This window comes from Cnephaeus nilssonii, assembly GCF_951640355.1.
Source record: "Cnephaeus nilssonii genome assembly, chromosome: 18".
NCBI lineage: Eukaryota > Metazoa > Chordata > Mammalia > Chiroptera > Vespertilionidae > Cnephaeus > Cnephaeus nilssonii.
In genome coordinates this window covers 4944857-4961211 of record NC_137089.1, presented here as the reverse complement: position 1 = coordinate 4961211, position 16355 = coordinate 4944857, and the positions used below count along the sequence as shown (strand labels likewise).

Genomic DNA, 16355 nt, shown 5'->3' with positions numbered 1-16355 from the left:
GCCTACAGCCTCACCCACTGGTGTTGCAACTCTTCTCGCCATCACAGGAGTGGGTGGAGATGCAAATCTAAGGATTGCCTGGCTGGATCTAAGTGCCCCAGGGCAGTGGTCGGCAAACTCATTAGTCAACAGAGCCAAATAGCAACAGTACGATTGAAATTTCTTTGGAGAGCCAAGTTTTTTAAACTTAAACTTCTAACGCCACTTCTTCAAAATAGACTCGCCCAGGCCGTGGTATTTTGTGGAAGAGCCACACTCAAGGGGCCAAAGAGCCGCTCGTGGCTCGAGAGCCGCAGTTTGCCGACCACGGCCCCAGGGCATCCCACACGGAGCCTCAGCCAGGGGCTGTAGATCTGTATGACTGACATCTTTCCTTTTCCTCTAGACAGAAAGCCCCCAGAGGATGGGGCCCTGTCTGATGCTGGCACATGTGTGCCAACACCCTGTCCCAGTTCCTTGCACATAACTAGTAAGCAATTGCTTGACCTATGTTATAGGAATGAGCCAACAAAGAAAGAAAGAAAAATCTGAGATAAAGGTGTTGGCCTTTTGTCATAGTTAAGAGGGTGTGGGTTTGCTGCATTCGTATTACATTTCAATATAATATAGATATTTTTTATCTGGAAGGTGGTAGGTCCTCGGTTAATGTCCTTTTGTTAGGACATCAATGAGATGCTGTCAGAACTTGACCCTTATTTGCATCAATGAGCCGATGGTGAAACTGGTTTTGTTCTATGTTGTTTTGCTTAAAGTCGCAGAACCCAAAGACGATGGTACGTGAGGACTTACTGTACATAAAATTGTCTATGTCATAAGTATCCCATTTAAGGAATTAACTTCTACACCATGTAACCGGCACCCTGAACCTCTGGAGGCCCCCCCACCCCCACCCCGCGCTCCCTGCAGGGCAGTACTGCCCGCCTGCCCCAGGAAAGCCGGGGTCTCGCAGACAGCGCCGGAGCGCCCTGCACCACCTGTGTTTGCACGTTTAGGTAAGAGGGAAATAGACCCGCATCTTCTTTAAGCTGATGTTCTTTTAGATTTTACACCATTCAGAGCAACACCTCATCCTGAGTCATGCGCTGAGTTATTGCAATTATAATTCACATCCCCAAAAGAGACACCTGCGAGATCAATGTCACCTTTGTGTTGGACTCTTGATTTAAAAAACAAAACCAAATACGACATGACTTCAGGTAACCCTGCAGACGCCAATCTCGGAAAATAAGCAGTCCGTTCATCCTGGAAGGTGGTATCAGTGCCCCGTCACCCCGTGTCTGGGTCACCTCTCAGCCTCTCAGGGTGGTCTCCCTCCCTCCAGCCACTCACCGCCCCCCCCCACACACACCCATTCTGGGCACGTCTGCCGGTCTAATTATCCTTAAAAATTGCTTTTCTCCTAAAACTTGAATAATAACAATACTTTATGTGCCTACTTTACAGAAGATGCTATGCTGTATACCTTCTTTTATGCATATAAAACGTGAAAAATAAAAATCACCACCTTTCATAGATAACAGAGAAGGTTAGGGACTGACCTGAGGTCAGACGGAATGTTGGTGGCAGAGCCCGGATTCAACCACCCCCTCCCTCCAGCTCCCACACTCTTTCTACCCCCCACTGACCCCTGGGGAAGACCAGCCACAGCACCTCAACCCTGTGTCGGCGCCCCGGTGACTTTAAGACCCTCTCAGGTTCCATGCGTTTCCTCTGCCTAGTTTTCATGGATCTTCCTGTCCAGCATAGTTTTTTATCGTCCTCTAACCCAAACCTCCACCCACTGAGGTCAGAGTCCTTAGACTCCATCAGGTGTCCCTACACTCAGTATTCCCAGCGGCAAAGTGGGGCAATTCATACTTTTACCAAGAGGCAGCCTGGCCCAGAGGGAGAAGGCTGAAGACCGGGAGTCAGGAAAAACTGACTTCAGACCCAGCTGGGCAAGTCCGTCATCTGTGAAATGTACGGCGTCCCTCAGGCCTGGCGGGTGCGCCGGGTGGACGGAAGGAAGGGATATTTCTGAAAAGCCACTCGGCTAGACTAGTGCCCATTGCTGTTGGCGGGGTCCTTGCTGCTCCTACTTCGGACTGCGTTCTGGTACCACCGCCTCCCACCTTTCCTTCTGCATCAAGGAGCCAGGTGAGGTGACCCGAGGCACTTGGTAAGTTGACAGGTAGACAAGTCGACCCCCCCCCCCCCGCCCCCGTGATCGGTTCGCCGTGATACTCACATCCAAGGGCTTGAGTTTGGTCACGTTGTGCACTTCAACGCCCCCCGCCCCCCAAAGAATCCCTCCACGCTCCCCAGGCCGGGCCCTCCGCCAGGTGGGCTGAGGCCACTCACCGATTCCATAGTGTGTCTCTCGAAAAACTGGAGAGCCTGCAGGCTGACGATCTCATGTCTCAGGTGTCACACGCACCAGAAGACGACCTGCATGGGGCAGGGAGAAAGGGGACAAGCGTCAGCCAGGGGCCTGGGCAGAGCGATGTCTCGGGAGTGTTCTCACCGCCCGGGGGGCTGGCCAGGCACGCGCGGGGACACAGCCAGGAGGCCGCCGCCGCCGCAACAAGCCACGCTCGGGCTGACACCGCCATCGCTCAGGGCGTGCGAGGGCTCGGGAACCGTCATCCTGCGTTCTATTTCTAGCTCTCCTGTGCAGAGCAATTTACAAGTCATTAACTTCCTAGACCTAGGCTCCTCAACAAGGAATGAAAGGGTGCCGACAGGTGCCACAGACAGACAGACAGACAGAGAGCTGTGTGGCCACGGGAGAGCAGAGGTGTCCCCCCAGCAAAGGGAACCAGCCCCAGCGAAGAGGGAGAGAGAGATGAAGATCCATATTTCAGCCCCTCCGAACCCGGGAGAGGATTTTAATGAATGCGTGCATATCGAAGCTTAATTAACCGCTGAGCGCGCAGAGTGCGGGAAGTCTGGGATGAAAGGTGTTACATAAGGGAACCGCTTTCGATTCTCGGGATGGATGGGAAGTCGAGGCGGGGCTGTGGGAACCAGATGAGCGAAGGGACCTGCGGGGTCCCTGCTCCAGGGATCCTCACCTCAGATCCCTGGCTCTTCCATCTGGGGCCAGACACAGGGACACTCTTGACCCGCCATCTCTGTGACCCCTGTATCCAATCCATCCCCAAGCCCTGTCTCCCTTATTCCCTAAGGATCTCTCGGCCCATCTCCCTCTCTGTCTCCACTGGCACAGCCCTGGACCAAGCCTCCATCCCTCCATCCCCCTCCGCTGGGCCGCTCCAGCTGCCTATCGGGTCCTCCCGCATCACCATTTCTTCTTCGGAAAGCTGGTCCCCCACACGGAAGCGAGAATAACTTTTTTCTTTTTATATGTTTTATTATGGAGATGTTTGTAAACACAAAAATAGAGAAGCGTTCCGAGAACCCCATGTATCCACCACCCAGCCCCAATCTCCATCAATTCAAAATCCACCCAACCTCATCTGTACCCTAATCCTGCCCCTCCCAACATTATTATTTCAAAAAAAAAAAATTCCAGCCATCTTATTATTTTAGTCATATATAGTACAGCATGTATGGCTAAGATAAGGTCTTTTATAAAAAAAATATAACTGCAATAACATTGTCATACCTAAAAAGGTAATTCCTCAATTCACCAGATACTCAATGTTCAAATTTCTAATAGTCTCATGAATGTTAAAAATTTTAACAATTGTTTTTAAAAATCCAGATCCAAATGGGGTTCACACCTTATGACTGGATGATAAGCAGAATGAAAAGTTTAAAACACAAATTTGACTGTCATTCCCCGCCTTCCCACCCCCAGCTTCACATTTTCCAGGGGCTTCTTAGTGCTTTAGGATAAAAACCCAAATCACGGAACAAGGTCTGACTCTTGCCCACGTGTCTGGCTTCTGCTTGTCCACCCGGGCTCACTGCTGCAGACACATGACCTTCTTTCGGATCCTGGAACCTGCCATGGCTCTTCTGCCCCGGGTCCTTTGCACACGCCACCTCCTTTTCCTGGGGGGCTCCCTCACGCACCCTCTTTTCCCTGGTAACTCCCGTACTTCCTTAAGTTTGACTTCCATCACACAGCGCCCTCCATAATATGAATAACTATTGGTCAGTTAAATGATAGAACCACTTCTTTCAAACGTAGATGCCGATGGTGACTGAATCTTTTCATTAAAGTGTGAATCACTCATTTAAGTTAGATGGGGAACTGACGGTCTTATCCCAAAGTTCCTATGGAAAAGTGATGGACTCGGGAGAGCCAGACGACCTTGAAAAGGACGGACATCGTTGGAGGACTCACATTTACCAATTTCCAAACCTACTGCGAAGCTAAGTAACCAACACAGTGTGCTCCCCATAGGCATCGCAGACGGTGATCTTCCTGTGACAGTCACCTCCTGGGCAAGACGTTACCCAGCACACGGCTATGAAAAGTGAGGCCTTGTTACTGAAAAAATAGCCCCAGCCGCCCCCGGCCACTATGCCACTTGCTTCCCCTGCTTCACCCATGCGCACAAGCTGAGATGCATACAGAGAGGCTGGACCACTCTCCTAACTCTTCACTCCATCCCCTCTGTCATGGACTTCCCAGCACTCCCCACCACAGTGGGTGGTGGTGACTTCTCTGTCCCCCTGGATTCTGGACTTGCTTAGCCAATGGAAGGTGGAGGTGACAATGTGTGGGTCCCAGGTCCCTCCCATCGCTCTCCTAGGATGGGCCACGACGCGAGTATGTCTCCCGAGCCCCTGTCCGCTGCTGCCTTTCACTCTGGACCCCAGACTGATGCGTGACAGGGGGACAGATCTGGACCCACCCTGAAGCCCAGCCTGTGCCAGCCCAGGCCAAATAAGACCCGCCAACCCACAACTGACTCACAGAACCACGAGCATGCAAGTAAACACACCCTCAAGCCGGCCAGTGCAATTCTGCGGGGTTCGTTACCTGGCAGAAATGGACCAATACACACGGGCACAGGAATTGATGGGCACCAATGAGCGTCAACACGGGCTGGAAGAAACGGAAGCCTGGCACACAGAGAGCTCAGGTGTGATGCCCTCACAGCAATCCTGCAAGGCAGACGCTGGACCAGCTTTACAGGTGAGAAAATGGAGGCCGAGGAGTGCCGTATTGTGTCCAAGAAAATGTGACAGAAGGGGGACCCAACCCAGGCTGTCTAACTCAGAGAGTCCCAGCCAGGCTCTCCCTCTATAAAAGGGTCTTGCAGATCCTCAGAGACAGCTGTCCCATGAGTCCCTGGTCTCCTCCCACCCCCACCCTGCAGCCCTTGTTCCATGAGAAGTTCCCAGGACAGAGTGCAGAGGCCACTGGGCTTAACCGAAGTCAGATGCCCTGGGTTCCAATCCAGCTCTGCCCTGAGCAGAGCCATGGCCTGGGCGGTGAGCCTCTTCGGCTCTCAGGTCCCGTGGGGTGTGAAAACAGGCTGCTAACCTTAGCCCGCCTACGTCACTAGACTGGCGTGACCCTCCAGAGAGACGGTGTGTGAAAGAGCTGTGTGAGCGGTGACACCAGAGTCAGCTCACACCCTGCTCCCGAGACTGAAGCCACTCAAATTAGATCAGCTTCTACGTATACGTGAGGATCGCACCCCACTGCTTTGGGACCCATTTATACTTTGAGACTGATTTCCACCACCCCACCCCCCCGCCCCCAAACAGATAATTTATTTCCAGTTGAGCAATCCAGGTCCATCACAAAGAATAGTAAGGCACGAAGCTAAAATATTGATTATTCCAACACCTACACATAAATACTGTTAGGACTTTAAGGTTACTTCCTTTCTGGGACTTTGTCAGGTTGAAATAAATAATGCATTTCAATTAAAATGATTTTCATAGAACCAGGGAACTACCCATAACTAAGAAAAATCCATTTGTGTTCGTTCGTTCATTCATTCATTCATTCATTCATTCACTCATTCATGCCTTGTACCAATCCTATGGCAGGGACTCCTCTAGATGCCTGAAGGAGGACCAATAACAAAAGGATGCTCATGATCTCAAGGAAATAACAGCCGTCCATTCACTGCCTTTTCAACTCAGCAAATATAGAGCACCTACTGTATGCTGGGCACTTGCTAATAATGCCAATAGCAGTCATCACGATGACACCAACAGCTTTCTTGCTAAACCCTACACTATGGCCTTTTGTCTTACTATTAGAAGTCGCCCCTCAGAACAAAGGCCCCCGGTTAGACCTCAGATCCCGGCTCGTTGGTGAGTTATTTGTCCTTTCCTGCTTCCCTTCCCGCGTCACAAAGGTTGGGTAACTAGAGTCCTCACCTCATCCAGTCCCAGTGAGCATTAGAAAGGGAAGGCAGTTAAAGCACTGAGCAAAATGACTCTTCCCAGGAGTCGATGGATAAATGGCATGAGGGGTGGTGGTATTACCATCTCGTTTAACCCGCACAATCACCCCATGGGAAGCTGAAACGCAGGTGTTTGTGAAGGGATTTGTCCGAGGCCACGCAGGTTCCTCTTAGGAGCCGGGGGCGCAATCCCACCTGGGACCCTCTGAGAGTGGAGAACACACCTCAGAATTGTGCCACCCAGTCGGGGCGCGGGGGGGCGGGGGGGGAGGAGGAAGCCGGGGCATTTATGCTCTGATGCTGGGCATGGCCAGGGGAGGGGCTCAAAGAGATTCCAAAAGCCTGCCTGAGACACAGGCCCTGTCTGTGCCTCCCGGGCCGGGCTCATGTCACAGGCAGGGAACACACAGCGTCCGTAAGTAAATGCTCAATAAATACATCGGTGAGGGTGTGATCCCAACCCCTGTGGTCTCCTCTGCACCCTCTCGCTTCCCGCTGCCACCAACGATGAGAGATTTAGTGTCCACCTCCTAGAGAGAACCAGAATTCATCACCGCCAAGCACCGCATGTTTTATCCACCCACCTCTCTGCTTTCCCACTGAGCCTCTCCTCTGGCCTGCGGTGTGACAGTCAGGACAGCGCTGCCTGCGTGCCAGGCAGAAATGAGACACATAAATCACTTGGTGCACAAACCCGTCTTTGCTGCCAAATCCCCAAATAGGTGTTGAGTTTTATTCAACAGACATGACTCCGCGGATGTTGGGACTCGCAGCATCCTTTCGCAGAGGATGTTAGGGGCGCCTGAGTCATCGGCAGCTGGCTTCGGCTTGGACCATTTCTCTTTTCCCATAACATCACGGCAGGCTGCCTTCCTATTTACTGATGTGATTTTCCCCTGTTCCATGGAAACTGTATTTAGAAGGTAGCCCAACACACATTGACGCCAATCTCCCTCTTATCTAGCCGCAGCCCAACTTGTCTAGCCCCCCCCACTTTGAAATTCCCTTTCTTCCAGAAAGCTTTCTCTAACTTCCCAGCCCAACAATCCATCTACTTCTGATCTCCTACTCTGTTAATAATGGCAACAATAACAACAGTGACCCCTTACTGGGCAACTCCTAGGTGCCAGACCCATCCGGGGCGTGTTCACTATCTCACTCAATCCTCACCGTAGCCCTGCAAGGAACCGATGGTCTGAATTCTACAGGTAAGGAAGCCGAGGCTCCCAGAAGTGGTATAACATGTCCCACGTCACAGGCTAGATGGCGAGGGCACATTCAGGGTTCTGACTTGGAACGGCTTGACGTCGAAGCTCGAGGCTTTCCTCACTACGCTCAGCAAGGCAGCGGGATTATGACTGAGTGCATCCCGTTCTGTATCCCTTTCTGATTTTGTTTCAAACAACTAAGGCAAACCTCCTCTCCGGTGGCGTTCCTGAATGGTGAATCCAGGGAACTACTGGTGGGTCATAGGGATTTCCTATCAATTACCAGGCCTCTCAGCTTCCATACCCACTAGCAAGCAGTAAGTCCTGCCTCCCTACCTGCTCAGAGGAACCCCAAGTTAGGCACCTGTGGCCTCTGGCCAGGTAACTTCGGACTCGTGCCATTTCTCCCAACTCCCCTTCCCCCGTCCACCAGCAAGTGTTTGGGATGGGCAGCTCCTGCGGACTCTGTCTGCCCAGGATGAGCCAACCCCGGTATATGGCACCGAAGGAAGCAGACCAGACGCCACAGAAGCCTCCCCACTAAAGCCAGGGAAGGCTGGCGTGCTCCGCCTGGCAGTGCCCACCCCTCTGGACCTGGGGTCCCGCCCTGCCTCACCCACCAGTTAAAATAACAATCAGCCCTAGTTGGTCGGCTCAGTGGATAGAGCACTGGCCCACGACTGAAGGCTCCCCGGTTCGGTTCCAGTCAAGGGCACGTACCTTGGTTCCCCGTGCAGGAGGCAATCAATCGATGTGTCTCTCTCACATCGATGTTTCTCTCTGTCTCTCCCTCTCCCTTCCACTCTCTCTAAAAATCAATGGGAAAATATCCTCAGGTGAGGATTAATAAAAAACACACAAAACAACAACAATCAAAGATGGTTTGGTCTCTTCTCTGCAAAGAAGTCACTGTGAAGGACCCATGGTCAGAAACACCAGAACCGCAGTCTTGCTGGCGAAACCATGACGAGTGACCTCATGACTTACATCCTGTTGCTGACTGTACGGCACACGGGGCCGGGCAGTGAGGCGAGTCGAGCAGGTGGAGCTGACAGTCCAGTGGGGGCGGGAAACAGGTTTAGAGACAACAGACAGGATGAACTCTCGCAGAGATGTAATCTGGGTGTGGACACAGTGTCCTAGGCCCTGCCTCGTAAACATGTGGTAAGGGCCTTACCCAGCTGGAACATCCCATAATGAGAAGACTCTACTGGGGAAATGCACCCGCTCATCCACTCATTTACTGAAAAAATATTTGTGAAGCTAAATATCAAGGATCTCATGATGGTTGCATCCTGCCCGGCTGGTGTGGCTCAATGGTTGAGCATCGACCTATGAACCAGGGGGTCACTGTTCGATTCCCGGTCAGGGCACATGCCCAGGTTGCAGGCTAGATCCCCAGTGTGGGGCGTGTAGGAGGCAGCCGATCAATGACTCTCTCTCATCATCGATGTTTCTATCTCTCTCTCCCCTGCCCCCATTCCTTCCACTCTGAAATCAATAAAAAATATAATCTACCTAATAAAAGAGTAACATGCTAATTGACCGTACCTTTGCAATGCTCACCAGCCAATCAGGAGTGTGTATGCAAATAACCCAACAAAGATGGCGGGTTAATTTGCATACACAGGTGCCTAGCGGCCAGGGGGTGGGGCGGGACACTTGTGTCGTCGCCATGGCAACGACGCAGGCATTCCGCCCCACCCCGGCTGCTCCAGGCCTTTGGGCAGCGTGGGAAGGCGGAAAGGCGGCTCTGGCCAGAGCGAAGGCAGTGCCGGCAGCCAGGGAAAGGAAGGCCCATTCTGGCACGAATCTTTGTGCATCGGGCTTCTAGTATGTATATAAAAAAGTTGCATCCTGAGAATTTTGTGAATCCTAAAATACACGAATGCCAGAGAAACAGCCTTGGGGACATAAGGAGAGAACCACCAAGTCACCCTGAGGGCCGGGCGCAGGGAGGCCAGCGAGGCTCACTCACCAGTCACAGGCCCCGCTCAAGCCAGCAGCAGACTCAGCGCCGTCTGTGCCACTACAAACTACACGATTCCTTCAGGTCCCCCGGGAAGAGCTGCAAGCGGGGAATGTGCAGTCTCTGAGGATTTGCCTAGGGTTTGTTGTGCTACCAACTATTTAATTTTATTTTTTAATACATTTTTATTGACTTCAGAGAGGAAGGAAGAGGGAGAGAGAGATAGAAACATCAATGAAGAGAGAGAATCATTGATCGGCTGCCTCCTGCACACATCCTACTGGGGATCAAGCCCGCAACCCCGGCACCTGCCCTGACAGGGAATCGAACCGAGACCTCCTGGTTCATAGGTCGATGCTCAACCACTGAACATGCTGGCCAGGCCCAACTGTTCTTTCCCACACTGACGTGTGTGCTCTCGGTGAGCACGCCGAGCACAGAGCCACTCCCCTGTGCTCCCGGTGGAGAAGGGAAGGCGGCCTAGAGCTGGGGGAGTCTCCCGAGCAGTGGAAAGAGAACAGCCTTTGGGGCAGGAAGACATACCTTCCCACACTGGCTGGCCCACGTAATTGCTGTGTGACCTTGGGCAATGAACTTCGCCTCTCTGAGCCTGTATCATCGTCTGGAAAAATGGTAGCAGACTATGAAAGTGCCCACACCCATTGTCTTGATGGACTCACAAGTCCATTAAAGGCCAAGTACACCCACTGAAGTCTCGCCCCCAAGACTTCCCGCCCGAGAGCTTGCTCTCGGCCACCGTGAGCAGCTGAAGGGCCAGGGACAACTGTTCCAAGGTACAGTCCCCAGACAAGGAGGTGAGAAACGCTAGCACAGAGCAGAGGTATGGTGGCCACCTGCCACCACCGTGACAACCCACAACTAGGCAGGGCATCAGCAGCCCAAGGTCCTGACTCACAAGGCTGGCACCACGGATGTGGCTCCTTCAGCTGGTCATCCTGTTGTCCGTGGGCACCGCCCCAGGGACAGCCAGGAGGACACAGCGGAGGCCCGAAGTCACCTTCCAGGAGCAGTACCCCATGTCTGCCTCCACCGCCCAAGGGGAACCAGGATGCACGGAGAGGTGTTCAGCCCCAGCAGGAAGCTCCCATGGCTTAGCTGGGGCAGTCCCAACCCTCCAGCTGCTTCTGGAAACCCATCTCTGCTTCTTGGGACTGTTACTACCTGTGAATTCACAGGGATCAGCCGGCGTCTCCAAGGTTCTTTGGAAAATACGCTTTCCCCGAAGGCAGGACAGGTCTCCTTCCTTCTGAGGAAAATCACAATCTTTTCTATTTCGAAGTCGCTTGTCTCCAAGATGCGGCAAGTGATACCTGCTCTGAAGACAAAACCATCGAATGAAAAGGCCGTTGGCTCCTGAAAGCCTCGGGCTCCACGGTGCCCGGGTTCCGGGACAGTTGTGTTTCCAGGGAAACGGAACAGACAGAGCACCCGAGTTCTGCTGCTCTGGCCGCACAGCAGGCTGAGCTGACGTGGTCCCTTCCACCTGGTTACAAACACGGCAAATCTTACAGGAGCGGGACTCAGATGGTCTGCAATACGTAGCCAAAATGGAAGGGAGAAAAGGGGGACCCCATGGCAGAACCAAAGGAAAGTGGGAGTGGGAGGAGGGAGGGAGGGAGGGAGGGAGGGAGGGAGGGAAAGAAAGGAAGGAAGGAAGGAAGGAAGGAAGGAAGGAAGGAAGGAAGGAAGGAAAGAAGGAAGGAAGGAAAGAGAGGGAAGAAAAAGAAAACATGGTGTAAGCTACAGATCACTTTTATTATTAGGGAATACAATAGCAATCAACTTCAACTTTAAATAAAACAAAACGAACAGAAGCGGACCAAGCTCTTATGTACCTTGTTTTCCTAACAACCTTGTTGAGATATAATTCACATTCCATCCAATTCACCAACTTAAAGTATACAGTTCGATGGCCTTAAAATAATTCACAGAGTCATGCAACCATCACCACAATAGATTTAAGAATATTTTCATCGCCCCCAAAAGAAACCCCACCCCATCAGCAGTTACTCCCCATTCCACCTCCACCCAGTCCTGGCAATAAAAACAACAAAACAAAACTGTGAGCTTCCTGTCTCTATAGATTTGCCTGTTCTGGAGATGTCATCTATATGGCGTCATACGACAGGTGGGATTTTTAAATTCCGTCTTTTGTGGATCATCTACAAACAGACCCTATTTCCCGAGCTCCTGGTCGAGCTCAGGCCTCTGGTTCTAATGGAGTCGGGCCTCCCTCCCTGGACTGTTATGGTGGCTGAGCCAGGGGAGAGATGACAGGGGCCGGGGGCCCTCGGAGGAGGCCTGGGCGGGGGGGGGGGGGGGGGCGGGCAGCACCGACTGGAGAAGGCGCGAGGCCCAGCATCAGTCCTGCAGCCGCGAGGGCGTGAGTCACTCCAGGAGGCCTCGCCCCGGCATGGTTCCTGGTGGAAAAATCGTGGGCTTCCATTGCACAGGCGGTTCCGAGGAAGCCTCGGGGAGGGCCACGGCGGGTTCCCCCAGCATCCTTCCTCATTCCTGACTGCATCTGGGACTTCCCTTCTCCCAGGAAGCGCTTGTTCTTACAGGGCCTGGCTGCGGGCCCAGCTGGTTCAAACTTTCCCAGTCATTGCCAGGAACTAGTGCAGAGGTCTCGTGACCCGAGGTGGGTCAATGAGACTTGACGCTGGAGGTTTCTGGGAAAGCTCTTTCTCTGGAAACGGCCTTTTCTCTCTTCCTCCTCGGACGGTACAATGGAGATGTGAAACCCGAGGAGGCGGCAGCCTGTGTCGCCACCACCCCAGCCTCAGGGAGAAGCCAGCCCAGGAAGGACGGACACAAGGACCACAGGGAAAGGGAGCCGGGCTCCTGGACCCCACTGTGCCGCACGCTCCGAGCCCCAGTCTCCCCCTTCTCCAGGCCTCAAATCGACCCTTAGGGACTAATGATGCAAGGGCTCCCTACCCCTCTGGTTTGCGGGACAGCTTTAGCCAACAAGGAGGCGACAGAGCGGGGACATTGAGCTCTGTGTCTCCCTTGCCATCCCCCCACCAGCTCCCTCTCTGCGGGTCCCTGTGAACTGGCTGCCGCACTCCACTCAACTCCCAGCTTTGGCTGGGCCCCTGTGCACAATCCTTGCTGCCTCCAGGTTCCAGTAACTGTTCCTTCCCTACCCCTCAAACTGGATGTGTCACAGGAGCCCCAGGGCCACCTGCCCTGGCCACTGCACAGCCCCAGAGATTCGCCACACCTGCCCACACCTGCCCAAGGATCCCACATGTGGCCCACGAGCACAGGAAAAGATGCTCAAAGGCATTAGTCATAGGGAAACGCAAATCCAAACCACAGTGACCTACCACTTCCTACCCACTAGGTCAGCCATACTACTACTAATTTAAGAAACATAAAGTAACAAGTGTGTAGAACCATGTTGCATGCCCCTCAGATATTGCTGGGGCATGCAACACGGCTCAGCCACTTGGGAAAGTCTGGCAAGAAGTTAAACACAGAGCTACCAGACGACTCATCAATTCTATCGGTAGGTACACGCCCCAAAGGACTGGAAAGGGGGTCTCCATACAACCACCTGTACATGACTGTTCACAGCGGCACTGTTCACAAGAGCCGGAAGTGGAAACCACCCCACGGCCATCCACAGATGGATGAACACAATGCGGCCCATCCACACAATGGGATGGTAGTTAGCCACAGAAAGGAATGAGCAGTGATACGCTCTTCACCCGGGGTGAACCTGAGGAAACGACGCCAAGGGGAAGAAGCCAGACACAGGCCACGTATCGTGTGATTCCACTTACGTGAAACAGCCAAGAGAGCTGAACCCACAGAGACAGAAAGCAGACTGGGGCTCGGAGATGGGGAAAGAGAGGGTGGATGGGAAGTGACTGCTTCATGGGTAAAGGGTTTCTATTGGGGGGGCGGGGGGGATGAGGTAAGCGCCACTGAATCCTATGCTTTAAAATGGTAAATGGTTAATGTCATGTCAGTTTCACCTCGATTTTAGAAAACTCCTTTATGAAATTCTTCTTGACTTCTCTTAATTCAAGGGTGCTGTGGGTGTCCGGGCGAGGGGGGGTGGGGGGAGGGGGGCAGGGGCGGAGCTGGCAGTTACGGGAGTCAACGCACTTCCTGGTTGTCTCATTTGCTCTGGTGTGGTGTTTCTCTCTCCACAATGTTCTCTTATCTTGGGCTTCTCTGCGGCTCCTCCTAAATTCTTTCTGCCCACCAGCCCCATTGTCCTTAGAAATCCAGACATTTCCCCTGTAATCTTCGCCATTCCTCCTTCTCTGTGTCCCCGAAACTCTCTCCCACAGCTCAGCCTCTTGGAGGGGATTCCCAGCCACCGTGGGAGTGGCCTGGTGATGGACAGTGGTAATGGCATGCGGGTTCGTTGTCCACAGAAGGGCGTGGAGCTGGGGAAAGCTTGGAGGCACTGCGCCTGGGTTCAAATCTAAAGGTGGCTTGGTAATTCTGGGACCCCAAGCAGGTCCATAGGCAGGCAAAGGCCTCAGTTTCCTCACTGTTGCTTCTTTACAAGGAATCAGAAAGGGGAAGCTAGAAACGCCCTCACTGTCCATTGCTTTCCTTCCCTCACATAGGAATGTGAGCCCTCAGAGGTGGAGCAAGTGGTCGGAGGTCCTAGTTGTCGGCGAAATCGAATGTAGAACCCGAGTCTACGTGAAGGTGCGCTGTTAGGCCAGTTTGCAACAACTATCACAGTCCATACTCATGCCACTTTCTACTTAGTTGATGACATTCTGATATTTAAAGACACTGCAGAATGTCTAAACTCAATGATACTAAATAAATACAAGTGGACCCAACGTGCTACCATTATAATAAAATCATAGAATTCTGCTTACAATGATCTCATTAGCCAACCCTCTCTTTATACAGATGAGAAAACCGAGGTCCTGAGAGGGGAAAATGGTGTTCCCAAACATACAAGTTTGGTTTGCGCTAACATGAGGATGCAAACCCAAGACTTCTGTTTTTAGTCACTGTTTTTCCCCCCTTAATATTCATGCTAACCATCAAATAAACTAACTGCTGGTTCTCTCCAAATAATTCAGAATATCTTTCATAGAAATATATAACAGAATAAGGTATTGAAGAAGTAGTGGGCAACATTCATATATAAAGAACTACCACAAATCAACAAGAAAAAAATAGATACCAAATAAAAATATGAGCAAAAGACCTATACAAATAATTCGTAAGTGAGGAAAAACAATGGCTCATAAAGAGATAAAGGTATTTTCTGGAATGCTGTTTGGTACTACCTGACACTAAAATATGCCTACCCTTTGACCCAGAAATTCTACCTGTAAAAATCTGTCACAGTAAATATTTGGACTTTTCCTACATTCTTGCAACAGCCTCCCAATCTGTCCCTGCCTCTATTCCTGCCCCCTTCAACCCATTCTCTACAAAGCAGACAGTAGGATCCTGGTGAAAAAGGTTAGCCAAGATCATATCACTCCTTTGCTCAAAACCTTCCAAGCGCTTCTTTTCTCAGAGTAAAAGCAAAAGTCCTCAAAATGCCCAACAAGGCATTTTGTCACTCTTACCCCATCACCTCTCCCCCTTATCAATGGATCCCCATCATTCACTCCCCTCCAGCCTCACTGGCCACCTTGAGGTTTCTTAAATATGTCACACATGCAGCTACCCCAGGGCCTTTGCACTTGCTACCCTCTGTGCCTCAAACTGACCCTTAGAGACGAATGATGCAGAATCTAGAAATGGAAGGTATATCCACACAGTGTTCGCTGACTTAGTGCCACAAGCCTATCAGTCAGACAAGTGTGACCATCTTTCTGTTCAGTGTTTAGGCCAGATGATGATGATGACGACGACAACGACGACAACGACGACGACGATTCTCCTCCTCCATCATCATCATGTTCATCATCACCATCATCTCTATCATCGTCATCATTAGTTTGCTCGAGCTGCCATAACAAAGTCCAGCAATGACTGGCTTAAAGCAACAGAAATGGATTCTCTCACAGTTCTGGCAGCTGGAAGTCTGAGATCAAGATGTCGGCAGGACGGCGCTCTCCCTGAGGTCCTGGGGAGAACCCGTCCTTGCATCTTCCTAGATTTCGGGGATTATCAGCAATCCTTGGCGCTCCTCGGCTGGAAGACGCATCACTCCGATCCCATGGCCACTTCGCCCTCTGTCCTCACGTCACCCTCTCTCTGTGCGTGTCTGTCTCTGTGTCCACACTTCTCTTTCATGAGGACCCAGTCATGCTGCATTAGGGCCCGCTCGCCCTAGTGACATCACTCTAACTTCACTACCTCCATAGAGACCGTATAAGGTCACATCCTGAAGCACTGGGAGAGGGCTTGAACTTTTTCGGAGGATCCGCTTCAACCCCTAACAATCCTCACTGTAGGACGGGCTCCCATTTCCACTTCAGTTACCGTGTGCAGGCACCATTCCCACTGCCGTCTATGTACCACCACACGGAGTTCTCACCTCGATCCAGGAGGTGGGAGTCTTAGCCTTTCCATTTGACCAGTAGCAAAACCGAGGCTCAGAGTTGCTCAGAGAGTTGACCTCAGGACTTGCCCGAGGTCAGCAAGTAGCCACAAACAGGCCGTGTTAGGACTCAACCTAAATCCAGGGTCCAGAATCTTACCCAATGGTCGACACCCCAGAAGCTGTTTCCCGGTGATGTGACCACCCTCTGCACAGTTTCTATTTCAGCTCCAACACAACTCCCTTCTGCACATGCTCGGCGCGGTTACTTCCTTCAGCCTCGAAGTCTAAAATATCGTCGCTGAACTCAGCTTACCCCAACCCGCTCCCAGCCTGTTCCAGGATGGGAACAC

The 16355-nt window shown here is 52.0% G+C and overlaps 1 protein-coding gene across 1 annotated transcript in view; it reads right to left on the bottom strand.

Annotated features, from left to right (window-relative positions):
* ASAP1 (ArfGAP with SH3 domain, ankyrin repeat and PH domain 1) overlaps positions 1 to 16355 on the bottom strand; it is a 217895-nt gene that overhangs the window by 189321 nt on the left and 12219 nt on the right. Inside the window, exon 2 of the mRNA XM_079796332.1 lies at positions 2341 to 2427. Within this exon, the coding sequence (XP_079652458.1) occupies positions 2341 to 2396 (56 nt within the window). The 5' untranslated portion in view covers positions 2397 to 2427. The remainder of the gene's footprint in view (positions 1 to 2340; positions 2428 to 16355) is intronic.